This window comes from Myxocyprinus asiaticus, chromosome 11 (assembly GCF_019703515.2).
Source record: "Myxocyprinus asiaticus isolate MX2 ecotype Aquarium Trade chromosome 11, UBuf_Myxa_2, whole genome shotgun sequence".
Lineage (NCBI taxonomy): Eukaryota > Metazoa > Chordata > Actinopteri > Cypriniformes > Catostomidae > Myxocyprinus > Myxocyprinus asiaticus.
In genome coordinates this window covers 41,412,623-41,428,312 of record NC_059354.1, presented here as the reverse complement: position 1 = coordinate 41,428,312, position 15,690 = coordinate 41,412,623, and the positions used below count along the sequence as shown (strand labels likewise).

Here is a 15,690-nt window from a genome sequence, read left to right as displayed (position 1 = left end):
TGAGCTGCTCTTTTCCATACATGGAAAGTGGATGGCGATTTATATAGCTAATCTCCATAAAAGTAACCTAAAAGTAGTCCATAGACTTATGCTCTATATTCCAAGTCTTCTGAAGACATACAATAGCTTTGTGTGAGGAACAGATGAAAATTTAAGACGTTGTTCATTCATACTCTCTTCTCCTTTGCCGGAGCTCTCAAATCTCATTTGCGTTTGCATTTTTCAAAACTTGCCGGTTGATGATTGATCATGTGACACGAGAACGGCGTTTGCCTTCAATGATTTCAAATCTGGCATGATGCGTTTAATGGCGGTATTTTTTTTATTGTACACAAGCATAAATGAGATTTGAAAGTTCCAGTGGAAGGAAGATAAGCAGTAAACAATGACCTGTTTATCACACAAAGCGTACTGTATGGCTTCAGAAGGCTTGGAATATTGTGTATGAGACATATGGACTACTTTTATGGTATTTTTATGGTGCTTTTTATTTCTTTTTGAAGCTTCACCAACCACTTTTCTTATATGAAAGAAAGCAGCTCAGATATTCTGCCTAACATCTCCTTTTGTTCAAGGAAGAAAGAAACTCATTAAGGTTTGGAATGACATGAGGGTGAAAAACGATTACAAGAATTACATTTGTGGGTGAGCTATTCCTTTAAATTGTATATTACGTAAGAGTTTGTATTTATGAGGCTTGCTCTGTGCCACTGCAGGCTCTTTACATGGTTCCTGTGGTCCTGTCAGTGGTGATGGTAGCAGCATTCCAGCTCCCAGCCTTCACCGAGCGGCAAAACCTTGCCGCGGTCACAGTGTTGCTGGTGCTATTTGGGTCAGCATGCATTATGCTCCTTTACAACCAGAGACTTTCCTGCATTAAGACAGACATCTCATTAGAACCTCTCAGTGCTGACAGCTCCTCAAGGCACTCGGATGTGATGAATGTATTATTCAGCAAATGTTACACAGTGCAGCATTGGTCCTGTAATAGAGTAAATTCAGAGCCTTTCAGGTAAACAAAAGACTCTGTGCTACAGAGGGAGAGCTGCTTGGAGCTTTCCTGTGAGGCCTGGTCTCTGAAGAAGCGATTTCACACACTCTCTCACCCAGTTAATTGCATTGTGGAGAGCAGTGAGGGCAGTCACAGACAGGTTTTAGGCTGCAGAGCACCAGGCAGCTTTGGAGGGCCTTCATTGTGTGAAGTCAGCAGTCTGTCCCGCATTCATCCATCCGCCTGTGTGGTCACCAGCTCTTGGCTCATAAATAAACACATGTCATAGCAATCTAGCCACTTTCTCTTTAACCTGATTAATTGCTTTTGTATAAAGCAATGGTCCACCCAAAATTGAAATTTATGTCACTATTTACTCACCCTCATGTCGCTCCAAACCAGAAATGACTCATAATGAGAACTGGGGCTGTCAAACTCCTAAATGACAAAAAAGCACCAAAAAAGTGGTCCATATGGCTTGTGGCACTATATTCAAAGTCTTCTGAAGTAGTCAGATATCTTTTTGTGAGGAACAGATCCAAATTTAAAGGAATATTTCACCCCCAAAATGATAAATGTCTCATCATTTACTCACCTTCATGCCATTCCAGATGTGACTTCTCTTCTGACCAAAATGTTGAAGCTCCAAAAAGCACATAAAGGCAGCATATAATTAATCCATATGACTCAAGTTGTTTAAACCATGTCTTCTAAAGCGATCCTATCTGCTTTGTGTGTGAAAAGACTATAAATCTATAAATCTAGACATCAGCTGTCTCCTTGGTGATTATGATTTGTTGCTCGATTACACTTCCTAGCGCCATCTAGCCCTTTGCGCATGGGTCAAGGAAGTGTAATCGAGCTTGAAATCATGATTGTGCCTAGAGATACAATGGCAAGATTTACAGTGAAAAAGTAGTTACATTTTGGTCTGTTCTCACCCAAAACCGATTAGATTGCTTCAGAAAACATGGATTAAAAAACTGGAATTATATCGATTACTTTTATGCTGCCTTTATATGCTTTTTGGGGCTTCAAAGTTTTGGTCACCACTTGCATTGTGTGGACCTACAGAGCTGAAATGTTCTATTAAAAATCTTAATTTGTGTTCTGCAGAAAAAAGAAAGTCATACACATCTGGGTTGGCATGAGGGATAGTAAATTATAAGAGAATTTTCATTTTTGTGTGAACGGTTCCTTTAAGCCATCATTCATTGACAATCTTAACATCTGCCCTAGCTTTTCTTGGTGCTTTTAATGTGAATTCATGAGAGAAGTAGTGATGTACCATTTGTGAATGGCTCATTGTCTTGTTGATTCAGCTCACAAAACTGATCTGAATGATTCGTTCACAAATCGTAGTTCAACTCACTAACTCAATGATCCAGTCACAGTGATTGACAGCACACTAGAAGGGAAAATTATAATGAATAACAACTTACATATTTGTCTGTTTCTCACACTAAGCTATCACATGGCATCTATACATTTGTTGGAAATTTGTTCAATTGGAAAATAGTGCACAAGTCATATGGAACATTTTTATTATACTTTTACAGTGCTTTTCGTCAATTTGAAGCTTGATAGCCCTAATCCTTCAATTTTGTTATATGTAGAGAAGTGTTCAGGATATTCAACAGTGTTCAACACACATTTTGTTTTCCACAGAAGAAAGATAGTCATACTGGTTTTACATTTTTTGGGTGAACTGTTCCTTTATGTGGTTTGGACATTCCTCCACTAATAATCCACATGCACAGGCCAACAAACATGCACACACACACAATAAACCCTCAGTATAAGCACATCCTCTGCCTTGACCCCAGCACCCCAATCACCAAGAGTAATGAATAAAAAAGCAGATCATTCTGCAGAGCTGAAGTGGAGAAAGAATGCTTTACAAAGAGGAAATAGATGATCTCATTTATCTTCTGGCCTCTTAGCTCAACTTTTTAATATATTCTCTCTTGCTTTAGAGTACTCCCTCTCTTTGCTTTAATCAAAGCATAATTCTTAGTACTGTTGTTTTGTCTTCCATGTTTTAATTGTTCTCTCTAGACTTGTTTTTGAAGCCTGGTACTTACCAAATTAATTTCATGGTTTCTTTACAGCTTTGCCACCTTCCCTTGGATGTACCTTCTGTCTGCGTTATTCAAGGATGCAGAGATGGCTTTCATTGGCTATGTTTGCATCAATCTGTTCATCAGCGTCAACACCATTATCTCCACATCCATTATATACTTCCTTGGTCAGCTCAACCCGAATGACCAGGTGAGAGAATAGTGAAAAGGGCTTCCATGTGGGTAAATCTCACAAAAATATGTCCCCATATTTATATATATATACGTATATTATATTATACACACACACACACACACACACACATTATTTTTATTATATTAGTTTTTGTTTTGTGGTATTATTCAAGTTGTCTATTATGGTTTTACAGTACTGCCATTACTTTAGCAGTAATACAATGATTACCCACACATGTTTCATCAGATTCATTTATATACACTGTAGAGGTAATATACACAAAGCAAAAAAATATGCATAGCAATATTGATATGACAGAGGACCCGAGCAGCTTTGCATTTTGTCTTTTGCCGTCTAACCTTCTCTCTCTCGCTGTCCATTTCAGAGTGTCAAGGATGTGTACCGCACCATGAGCAATGTGTTCCTAGTGTTCCCTCAGTTCAGCTTTGGGAATGGCTTGATGGAACTGGCTCGGGTTGACATGCAGGTGCAGATCTTGAGCGCTTTCGGGGTGGACGCCTATAAGGACCCCTTCACCATGGATGTACTGGGCTGGATGTTCGTCTCTTTGTTCCTGCAGGGTTTCATCTGCTTCACGCTCCGTCTGCTAATCAACAAGTCACTCCTTCGCAAAGTCAGGTACATGCCTGATACTCTGACACTCTAGAGTCAAAGTGTTAGATATTTTTGGTGGTCGCTAAAAGGTTTTTGAAGTAGAAAATGTGCCTTGGTTGGCATAGAACCGTTAAAAAAAAAAAAGATTCAATTTTTAGTGATTCAAAAGTAGCACTGTCAATTGAACATTTAATTGAATTAAAATATCAAATTAAGTGCAAACAATTGCATATAACAATATGTGCTGAGAAATAATCAATCATGCATTGTTTTCTTAAGTATTTTTGGTTGTATTTGTCTTGTTTTCCAGTAAAAATATTCAAACAAGATATATGGACTAGAAAGGTCAAATTGTAATGTTCAGGCTGGCTGAAGACAGGATGAGACGAAGATGTATGAGAACCTCAGTGCAGTTTATTTACAGTGCTAATATCCAAATGTGAATTCAAAACAAACATAAACGGCTTGACCGTTACAAACAACATTACGCCAACAATACTCGACCAGAGACAATGGCAAACCTGAGGGCTTAAATACATGGACATGGGTAACCAATATGACATAGACAACCAATGACTAAACTAATGAACATGATAACAAGACTAATAAACAGGAACCAATAATAAAACAGAACTAATAATAAGATAACAAGACACATGAAACTAGATACTCACATGACAGGAACAAATGAGGGAAACAGGAAATCACATGACAAGGACACATGACCAGAAACAGGGAAAGGAAGTAAACTAATTTCAAAATAAAAGGCATGAAAACAAAACATGAAAAAAAAAAAAAAAACATTTAAACGTGACACAAATTATGTAAGATACATATATACAGATATGTCTTGAATCGAATAATTTTTTTTCTTACCCCAGTGGCAAATTGTTGTTTTCTTGTTTTAAGCAAAACTCATACATTTTGTTAGATATATGCTTAAAACAAGACAAAATTTATTTGCTAATACGGTAAGAAAAACTTCACTGTCCCAAGTGAATTCATTATGCAATTTTGCTTTTAAAGGAAATTTATTTATAGATAAATCATATTTCTATACAGGATAAAGATTGCACTAAATTAACGTGTCAAATTGACAGCCCTAATTCAAAGTCATGGTGTTTGAACTATGACCAGCAGAGGAGAGGTTTTGATTTAAACTTTGCTTTTCACTCATCATACATTGTAGCTGTCTGATTTGTTGTGCATTAATTTGTCCTTCACAGACGGTTAATCTGCCATAAGAGGGACTTCCTTCAGAGCTACAGTCCAAATGAAGATGAAGATGTGGTGGCTGAACGCTTGCGTGTGAACAGTGGGGCCGCTAGTGCAGATATTTTGCAGGTCAACCAGCTGACTAAAGTCTACCAGCACCTGAAGAGGAGGGTACAGGCTGTGAAGCAGCTGTCTGTGGGCATCCCAGCTGGCGAGGTCTGTGCTGTTTGCAAATCAAAACACAATAATCCGATATTATTCAGAATCTGGCCATATTCCAGTTAGGTCCGCATTTAAACAGTAAATGTATCATTCAACTGAAAAACACATTTAGGAGGAAACACATTTTTTGTATGAACATAAAAAAGACAATATGCAGATGTCCAAAAGCATTATAAACTACACTAAGACTGTGCTTATAAATTTATGAGGTATCCAACTGGTATATAAACAGTATTGCAAGAGATCCCATGCATGTTGGGCACGTGTTAATTGTTCTCCATCAATGTCCGGTCCAAATTGCCCATTTGGGGGGAGTTTAACTGTAAACCTGTTAAAAATGTTCTATACATCTTGCAATTTATTGTGAAATGGTATGGAGTCATAATATTCTGATACCATGCATATAAATGTGGGAATATGGAATAGTAATTGGAAAATGCTGTGCATTAAAATGTAGTCACTGAGGGATTGGGGATATGTTGTGCTTCATAATTACACATCACATAGAAGATTTATGATTCAGCTGTTAAGAATAATTGATGACAGCAAAGCATTCAATGTGAATGATTGGAAGGTCAATGTCTTCCTTTAGTGTTTTGGATTGCTGGGAGTCAATGGTGCAGGAAAGACCACTACCTTCAAGATGCTGACAGGAGACATCAGCCCCACAGACGGCTCTGCTAAGATCCGTGACATTGACGGGTAATGCTTTTCCCTTAAAAACTAACATCTACAGTGCAAAAAAATAAAATTAAAAAAAATAAATTAAATTATTAATCTGTATTGTTATCTTGTTTTCCAGAATTATCTAAAAATCTTATTTAAAAGTCAATATGACATTAGATATTATGTTTTATATTAAGAAATTAAGTGAGGTGTATGCTTAAAATGAGAAAAACAGTTCCTCAATTCAAATTTAAGTCAAAAGGAAAACAAGTTTATTTGTCTTCCCCAATAGTATTTTACTGGAAAACAAGACAAATATTTTTTTTGCAATGTAGTACGTTTACTGTTGCTCACCACATTCATGATGCACTAAAACCCCTTTTACTAGACAATTTTGTCTGGTTTTCATTGTGTGCTCATAAATCTCTCTGACCTGTGTCCTTAGGAGAATGGTTGACATCATAAACTGCAGGAGAGAGGGCATAAACATTGGTTACTGCCCTCAGGTGGACGCACTGGATGACCTCCTGACTGGAGAGGAACATCTCTATTTTTATGCCCGAATTAGGGGTATCTCCAAGAGGGAGACTGACCGGGTAAGGCCACATCTATATCAAAATCTTTTTGTCCAGGGAGAGACAACTGAAAAGCTTATCAAAGTGACCTACATGAAAGTGCAGGTTTTCCAGCTGATGCAACAATCAAGGGGGTATATAATACCGTTAATACAATCTGTTAGTATCCCATTTATCTCAATGGCAGTTGCTCAGCTGGCACATGACCCCCCGATAGTACACAAAGTGACAGCTGCAATTAGCTCATGGACAGTCATCTCTAGAGACATAATTTTAACTGTAAATGCCATGAGACTAATTACTTTGGAACCACAGGAATATGACAACGTCCCAACAGCACAGTCCCAAGTCCTGCACTAGCGAATATCCTTTGCATCAAATGGCAGCAGATGGAAAAATGTTGAAGTACATAACCATTTGATTAGATCTCTGGACAGAGAGAGTTTGGTATTGCCAGAGTATTGCATTTGACAGGAAACGGTTGGCTCTTCTCCACACTGATTAACGAGGAAGCTAATAAATCTTGCATTCTCTCAGGATTATTGGGAAGAAGCAGTTAAGTAAAACTTGCCTTTGGCTGAAGATGCAAAATCTTTATCAATGTTCCTAAAGATTAAAACACTGGTCTAGGGGAATATGTCATAAGCAATCAGTAATGAAAATCGGTTTCAGTTGGAATAGTTTGCCTATCAAACAGTGGTCTTGAGTGGATTATTAAAGTGATAAGCTACAAGAGGCCACGGGTTACAGTGATTTTACCACTGCTAAAGGGTGTTTTTAAGTACTACACAAAGCAGAGTGCCTAAAATCCCCTTTACCATTTTTAAAATCACTGTAACACACCACCTTGAGTTGCTTATTAATTTTAGAAAATGACAGCAACAGCAATATGATAAAATAATAATAATAATAAAATAAATGGAAAAAAAAAATCAGTGATCAATAAATTGTTAAATGTATTAATAATAATAATAATAATGGTAATAATCAGAATAAACAATTCTTCTGCCAAGTAATATAGTTTATTAGTCTAACTGTAGGCTGTTTATGGTTAAAAAATGATAAGGCAAACTGCTGCTTTAATAGAAAATGTTATGTTAATGTTATATGTATAAAATGCTTCTTACATTTTGCTACCTTTTGTTGTTGACGTCAAAGGTGTTGTCCAATCAAACTCAATATTTTGGTACATCAGATCTCACTTAGTAGGAGCTAGCAAAATTAGGTATATTCCAACATAGACAGATCAACATAGAATGCCCTCAGTTTTGAAAACCATACGCAAAACTACTAAGGTTACTTGCAGCAAGGATAAACCTGGTTTGTTTCGCAGTGTGCCTTGTGCTGTGAATTACTGGCCAAGAGCATGAAACCTCTGTCAAGTTAGTGGTTCACAGTTTATATTAATATAATACATTTCAATGTTTGATTTTAAGAACACATTTGTACAATTAATAATTCTGATCCTCTATTGGGTCGCCACTTGATATCCAATTTGAAATCTGAGTTGTTACGTTTTTGAGTGAAGTGGATATAAAGTGCCGCCTTGTCTAAAAATAAAGTAAAACTTACACCTTTTATGATATTACCCTGCAATAAAAAAGAGCAGCGTGGGAATCAACTTAATCTACAGTATGAACACTTTCAGTCATCTCTTGGCGAACAAACGTCTTTGTGTAGAGAATGCTGAGACTTTTGAAATTGCTTCTTTAGTTTGCCTCATTAACTTGGATTAGTAGAGGATTGCATGGAAACGGCTGATGTCCTGAGGGAAGCATACAATTCTAGCCCAAAAACGGATGATCTGTAGGTGCATATCACCCTGTTAGACCTTTATGGTTTTTGCAGGTTAATGTGAAGCTATTAAAATTCATAGAATGCCTTCTTGGATCCTTTGATGTATGAATCCAATTAGTTAAATGAATGCAGAAACTATGACATGCTCTGTGTTGGGGTCAAATTTCAACAGGCATTTAATCAAAACGTTATTCAAAGTGACTCATTATGATGTCAAGACCACACAGTTAATGTGTTCCAACAACTTGTTAAGCCTTTTTTGGGGCAGTTATTGCTTTGTTAATATCAAAAAGACTGTGTAGGGAAATTATGACAGAGCCGTAGATGTGGAACATGATCTAAAAAAAGAATAAAAAAAGAAAAAGGAATAATTTAATTATTAGTGGTACTTGCTAAAGCAAATATTATTTTGCTATTGCTCATTTGAGGAAAGTCTTTAACCTAGGAATTAAACTATGGTGCAGGGACATGAATGATACCTCAAATTGTATGGCTTGAGTGATTTGACTTGGATGATAAAACAGGCATAAAAAAATCCCTTAGACATACTGTATATTGGGGTAGGACCCTATGTCTTGTCTTGAGACCAGAATATTATATAGACCTAAGGACAGGCTCTTTTGACTTGGGACAGTATGCAACTAACAACCACCCAGAACACCTCAGCATGTCAAGGATCTGAGGGAGGACCCAAATGCAGAGGCAATTTCAAAGGGCTTAAAAATACAAACAAAACTCTTACAAGGGAGAGAAAACAACACGGCAAAGCAAAATAACAACCAACAGATAAACGGACCAGAAACCAATTGAGGTACAAGACCAGACAGGACTCACAAACCAATTGACAAAATCACAAAACAATCTGGCAAAGATATGAGAGAAGAGGGCACAATATATAAGGAGGAAAGCACATGAGGAGCAGGTGAAACTAATTAACATAACAAGGACACAACGAGGGGGTGTAATGAGGGAACAAGTAGGCGGAGTCGGGAAAGCACATGACAGTACAAACACAAAGCAATGTGCTAACATACAAGACCAAACAGACAAGAGTACACATGTCGATGAAGAACTAAACACAGTCATGTGCACTCAAACAACACACAAGACCGACAGAAGAGCGCATGGCAAGAGAACTGAACCCGAAGCCATGCGCTCACAAAGACGAGACATGGAGCATGAGTTTACAGATCCCGACTCAGAACCCAACCCAACCCAACTAGGCTGAAGAGTCAGGACCCAGACACCATGCTTCAAACATGAAAACACAAACACAGAACATAGGCATCAGGATCCTGTCAGCACACAATAAACATAACCGACCAAAGTAACAGGATCCTGACAGAGCAACCACAAATCAAAAAGTAATAACTTTCTCCGCCTCTAAAACGACTTTCCTTTTTGGTTGATGTCACGAAACTCTCTTATTTTTTTTTAATCCCTTCCCAATCACAATCCAACCAATTTCTGATGGAAATAAATTTTTGTTATGGTAGAAAAAATTTGTTTCATGTAGATTTCAACAATTTACGCTGCTAGGCTCTCAATATTTTCTTATTTTGTTCTTTAGGTTGTGAACTATCTGTTGAAAAAGTTGGAGCTGAATTACCACAGACACAACACAAGTGAGAGCTACAGTTGCGGCACGCGCCGGAAGCTGTCGACAGCCTTGGCCCTGATTGGAAACCCACAGATCCTTCTATTGGTGAGCGAAAAAAAAAAACACATTACTGTTTAGTAAACCATTCAGCAGCGCAATAAATCATTGCATGGCATAATGTATGTTGCAGTGAGTCTTTCCTCAAAGGGGTTTGAATGGATAAAATACTGTGCATTTATGACAAACATCTCTGAAATGTGTAGGTGGAGTTGATCGGCCAAAGTCTCAAAGCACATCAGTTATTATGACTTGAAACAATGTAGGCTTGGTGCATTAAAGGACTGTTTTTACCTGGAGAGTTTGTGGGCTTTACATTTGTTTTGTAAGCTCAAAGACACATGCCACATGATTTTATTTAACTGTCCCTCTTAGGATGAGCCCAGCTCTGGAATGGACCCACGTTCCAAACGTCACCTCTGGAAGATCATCTCGGAGCAGGTGATGGGCAAATGTGCTGTGGTTCTGACATCACACAGGTATGAATGTTCATGATCAATACTGCATATTTTCACTGTCCTCTATACAGTATTTAATAAAGTTGCCTAGACTCATAATACTATTACTGTTTGTTTTATCTGGCTTTAATTAGTGAACAGCGCTATAGTAAATAATGTGCTAATATTACATCCATAAAAAATGGATATGAAAGATTTAAGATTTAATTATTTTAGTATGTCAGAAGAAAGAGATCGCGAAGTAATGCAAGAGACGTGAAACTAGCACAGCAGGGAAATCTGTTGCCTGGGACAATGGTCAATAATACAGTTAAGAGGTCATTATACAAAAATATTTGAACACGATTGGCCAACCTTGTAATAAACCATGGTATTTTGTGCCTGTTATGCTGCTTGTGATCTTCTAGCACTATGCATTTCTTGCCAGTACAGATGGCTTTTGGAGAGTGTAATTAATCAATATGTGTTTGTGTTGTACAGTATGGAGGAGTGTGAGGCCCTGTGCACCCGTCTAGCTATAATGGTGAAAGGACAGTTCAGATGTCTTGGCTCCCTGCAGCACATCAAGAACAGGTCAGTGGTTCTTCTTCCTCATGAGTCAGCAGTTTCCTTGTGCCAATCCTTTTCCTCTGTTATCACAAGTCTCCTTTGTTTTCCACATCCATTGTTGCACTTTATCTCCAGCAAACACTTCATAATTTTGTCCCTGGTGATAAAATATTATGTGTTCATCTGTCAGGTTTGGCAAAGGATTCACTGTGAAGATGTATTTAGCCAAGGCCTCCTGCGATGTAGATATGATCAGCAACTTCATGCAGCAGAATTTCCCCAGCACATTCCTAAAGGTAACAATAAAGAGCACATCGTAAAAAAAAAAAAGTCTTGTTTAATACTCCCTTTTGTTCTGTCTATTTTGAGGGAGAATATGTTTGGTCATCAATTTGCTGGGGTACTTTATGAATTTGGATGAATTTATCTAAATTATTTTACGCAAGAGTATATTATTATTTTAGCTGTCTTGGACAAATTTAACTTTATCTATTTTCTGTCCATAAAGGATCATCACTCCAATATGGTGGAGTATCATGTACCAGTTGCTCCTGGTGGTGTGGCTTCCATCTTTGACCAATTAGAGTCCAACAAGGCTATACTGCAAATCAAACACTTCTCAGTCAGCCAGACCACTCTAGATGAGGTGAAATATACAGGCATCATGATTGTCTTTATTTACTCACCCTCATGTTGTTCCAAGCTTGAATGATGTTATTTTTGAAAAATCTTTATGCAGCCCTTCTTTCAAACAACAGTCACGAGGGCTGTCAAGCTCCAAAAAAGAACACTAGAGAGTCATAGAAGTAGTCCATATGACTCTTTTACTGTATTCAGAATCTTCTGAAACCCTACAATCAATTTGTGTGAGTAACAAATTCCCCCGACCCCAAGGAAGACGCAAGAACCAGTTTTTGCCTCAGTGACGTCCATGTTTGAATTTGAACGCGAATGAGATTTCAGAGCTTTTGTGAAGGGGAAGTTTATAAGGGAATAACAACGTTTGGTTCAGTCCTCACACACAGCTATCACAAATGGCTTCAGAAGAAACTGACTACTTTTATAGTTCTTTAAGGTTCTTATTTGGTCCTTTTTGGAGCTTGACAGATGTGCTCAACACAAACTTTCCTTGTATGGAAAAGAGCTATGTTAAAATTCTTTAAAAAATGCTCATTTTGCACACCATGGAAAACAATTATGGCATACAAATTTGGAAAAGGAGAGAAATTAAAAAAATTGAGAATTACAGAGGTGGTGATATGGAAACTTAATGATTGTCTTGGCTTGCCTCCTTAGGTTTTCATTAACTTTGCCATGGGGAAGTCGGACACAGACACTCAGGAAGAGACTGAAGGCACAGATGTTGACAGTCTAGACTCTTTCAATGCTTTGACCACATAAAATACTTGATTTGCACATAATGCCACTGAATGAACCTTAAAAAAAGAAATTAATTATATAGGAAATGATTCTTCAATGTCGGCACATCTTCATTCTCATTAATATTTTCTCTGCAGGCACATCTCTTGTGCAAGAATGTACTGAATATTTAATTGGCTCTTTCCTCTGTCTGCTTCAAGGCACAGTTCCTCTTTTAAAAAATTTACTACGCTTATTTTTACATTAAAGCCATTTTTCAGATGCAGTTGTTGAGTGCTTGTTTTATTGAATGTGGTGCAACTGGCTTTTTATGTCATAAGTTGAGGTCTGTGGTTCCTTCACTTAGAATATTGAGCACTTTTGAAAGAATGACTCTAGAAGAGACTACAGCAGTTACTGAAGTGTAAAGTTACTAAAGTACTTCAGATGAAGACTAATTCCTGTGTAAAGTCTTGTGGATGTAATCACTACAGTGTAAATTCTATTCAATGTTCATTTAAACCACATTTCTTTCATGTTCCTTATACATTACATATATAGGCTTCTATATGTAGCGGCATAGAACAGCAAATGCTTTATATGATATTTAGTACTCTTACTATTTTGCAGTTGAGATGCATTTGCATTTATCAAGGCCAAAGGTAAAAAAAAAAAAAAAATGTTGAATTAAAAAAAAAATGCAATGACTAAGTTAAAAGATGTACTGTATAAAGAGTAAGGGAATACTGTGTGTTTTTAGAGTTAACACTCCATGTTAAATTCAATAGACAGCATTTGTGGTAGTATGTTGATTACCAGAAAAATAATTTTGACTTGACCCTCCTCATAAAAAAAGTCAATAAGTAAATACTAAAATGCTTTTTAAAAAAACCCTAATCCCCTAAAATGAGAGAGAAAATGACAATTTGAACAATTATACAGCTCAATTAATACTCAAGTTATGGAAGAATTAATGTACATGCTTTTATAAAATTATAAGCTTCACATTCCTGCCTTTAATGTAAACCATCCAAAAACTGGCCACATTTACTTCCATTGTAAGTGCTTCACTGTAAACTCCATTTTTTACTTTTTGTTTTTAAAGAAAAGGAGGGACAAGTGGAAAACTTATTGTGGTAATCAACCAGTGGCGCCCGTGCATTACAAGTCTAGGCCTTCAGTGTGATTCATGCCATTAAGGAACCACAGTTTCACAATGAACAATACACCCTATGCCTTTGGGCATCATACATTATGTTGGTCTATAAGTCTATAATATTTAGGTCTATAATACCTGGAAAAATCTATCTAATAATATTTGCGATTTAAATGTTGCTTGCAATAAATTTTGTTTCGTCAGGGTATATGGTTATGCTGCGTTCCATTCAAGTTGGATGTGGGATATTCCTACTTGATATCTCCGACCATAAATGCATTTCATTCCCCGATATTCGGAACTGCAACGCTCCCGTTAGCTTAGCAGGGGTTTGACTCTCATTAGAGATGTCTCCTAGCAACCCAACTGATAAACAATGCTGCAGCGCTAGCATTTGTGCTTCAGGTGTACGATTGTCAAAAGAGATTATAATGTTTTATACACCAGTTTCTGCAGGTGTTTGTTAAACAGTCTTTAATATCATGTAATGTGGAAACGAACTCATTTATCGATATTACTTAATAAAGTGAATGTTTATCACTTACTTTGTATATCTCCCTGAGTGTCGACATTTTTGTGCTCCTGCATCTCGGCGAAATCGGAGTTGAGAATTTCTGCACTAGCCTATAAGTTGTAATTCTGACTTCAAGATGCATTCCATTGCACTTTTCCTAGTAGGAAGTTGTAAAATCCGACTTTCCGAGTTGAATGGAACGCAGCACTACTTTTCAAAACTTGATCTGACACTGAATGCTCCAGCAGCCCAATTTACACTTAGAAAACTCCTGATGTTGCTATAACAATACAAAAAGCACTTACCAATTTACTTGAAGTGAAAATCAGTCCTCCTTTCCTGTTTAATAAGCAATCACATGGTCATGCAGAACATCTCGTGTTTTTAAATCCATAAGGATCTCTTTCTCAATTATGATAGTGGCAGTGATGACGATCTCGCGCTCTTCGCTTTCAAATAACGTACATCACTTAAAGTGTGATTGCGTCACTCAAGGCCAGCTAGAAGGCCTCGACCGGGACATATCCTAAAGATCACACCCACCAAGAACAAATAAATCAATCTGACTGGCTGATGAATCTGACAATCTGTCTTTAGTTGCTCATTCATTTGCACTGTTGAGGGATTCTGTGGAAATTCTGAAGGCCTGAGGGGGTGGAGCTCAGACTCATGCACTGCTTCCGGCATGTGATTTGTGAAACAGCTGTTACGCTTCGCAAGGAATACATTCTGACTGGATAAACTTTTCGTTTTTCTCTATTTGTTTGTAGATTAATTAAGAGTGGAAAGCGATTAAAAATACATAGGCAAAATGTTGACTGAGAATGAAAGGATGAAAAATATTTATTTATTTGGCATGTTAGGCCAGCAGAGAAGGCTTTGCTGGCCCTGAGAATTTGCCACTGTAATCAACATTATGCCACTGACATGCTTTCGATTGAACTGAAATTGTATTGAACCCGGAATATTCCATTAGTTTAATGATGTGCAGTTGTTTCTTGGGGTTTGGAATGACATATTACTCTTACTCTATGTATAGATATGGCAGAAATAGTAAGAACTCACATCGTGAGAACTGTTTTTTTTCTTTCTTTTTTTTCTTTCTTTTTTTCTCTCTTTTGGTTAAAGGGATAATGCAAAAACCAACAGGTTGAAAAATATACATTGATTTCCAATTCAAATAACATCCCCATGAAAATATGTTTTGTTTGAATCATTTCGATTAGAGAATGGAAAAATATGCAGTTTTTCCATTTTAGAAGATTATGCAAAGCATGCAGGGATGAGACAAAAATGGCAGCATCTGCTCAAATCAGAGTAGTGAAATTGTAAAAATGAAAACAAAAATTAGTTCCAACTTTTGAGTTTAATATTTTATCCAGTATATTAAGACATGCAGCCTAGGATGATGATATTAAAAATGTAGTACATTGTAGAAATGACATGTGGACCCCAAGAAAATCCTATGCTATTATTATATTATATTATATTATATTATATTATATTATATTATATTATATTATATTTTTTGCATGATTTATATTACTTTGTAATCCTAAAGCAAAAAGATGGAAGACCCTTATTGAACTTCATAACTAAAGTCCAGTTGACCAATCAGATCGTGAGTTCGTGGAACTCCTCCTCTTCGCTTCCTTGTTGA

The 15,690-nt window shown here is 37.0% G+C and overlaps 1 protein-coding gene across 1 annotated transcript in view; it reads left to right on the top strand.

Moving 5' to 3' along the window:
* Positions 1 to 12,828, top strand: part of LOC127448475 (glucosylceramide transporter ABCA12-like) — a 45,848-nt gene extending 33,020 nt beyond the window's left edge. The window contains exons 32-43 of the mRNA XM_051711019.1: positions 717 to 832; positions 3,103 to 3,262; positions 3,633 to 3,886; positions 5,089 to 5,293; positions 5,892 to 6,001; positions 6,411 to 6,561; positions 9,908 to 10,042; positions 10,370 to 10,473; positions 10,933 to 11,025; positions 11,192 to 11,297; positions 11,510 to 11,647; positions 12,298 to 12,828. Coding sequence (XP_051566979.1) covers positions 717 to 832; positions 3,103 to 3,262; positions 3,633 to 3,886; positions 5,089 to 5,293; positions 5,892 to 6,001; positions 6,411 to 6,561; positions 9,908 to 10,042; positions 10,370 to 10,473; positions 10,933 to 11,025; positions 11,192 to 11,297; positions 11,510 to 11,647; positions 12,298 to 12,402 — 1,677 coding nt within the window. The 3' untranslated portion in view covers positions 12,403 to 12,828. The remainder of the gene's footprint in view (positions 1 to 716; positions 833 to 3,102; positions 3,263 to 3,632; positions 3,887 to 5,088; positions 5,294 to 5,891; positions 6,002 to 6,410; positions 6,562 to 9,907; positions 10,043 to 10,369; positions 10,474 to 10,932; positions 11,026 to 11,191; positions 11,298 to 11,509; positions 11,648 to 12,297) is intronic.
* The last annotated feature ends 2,862 nt before the right edge of the window (positions 12,829 to 15,690 follow it).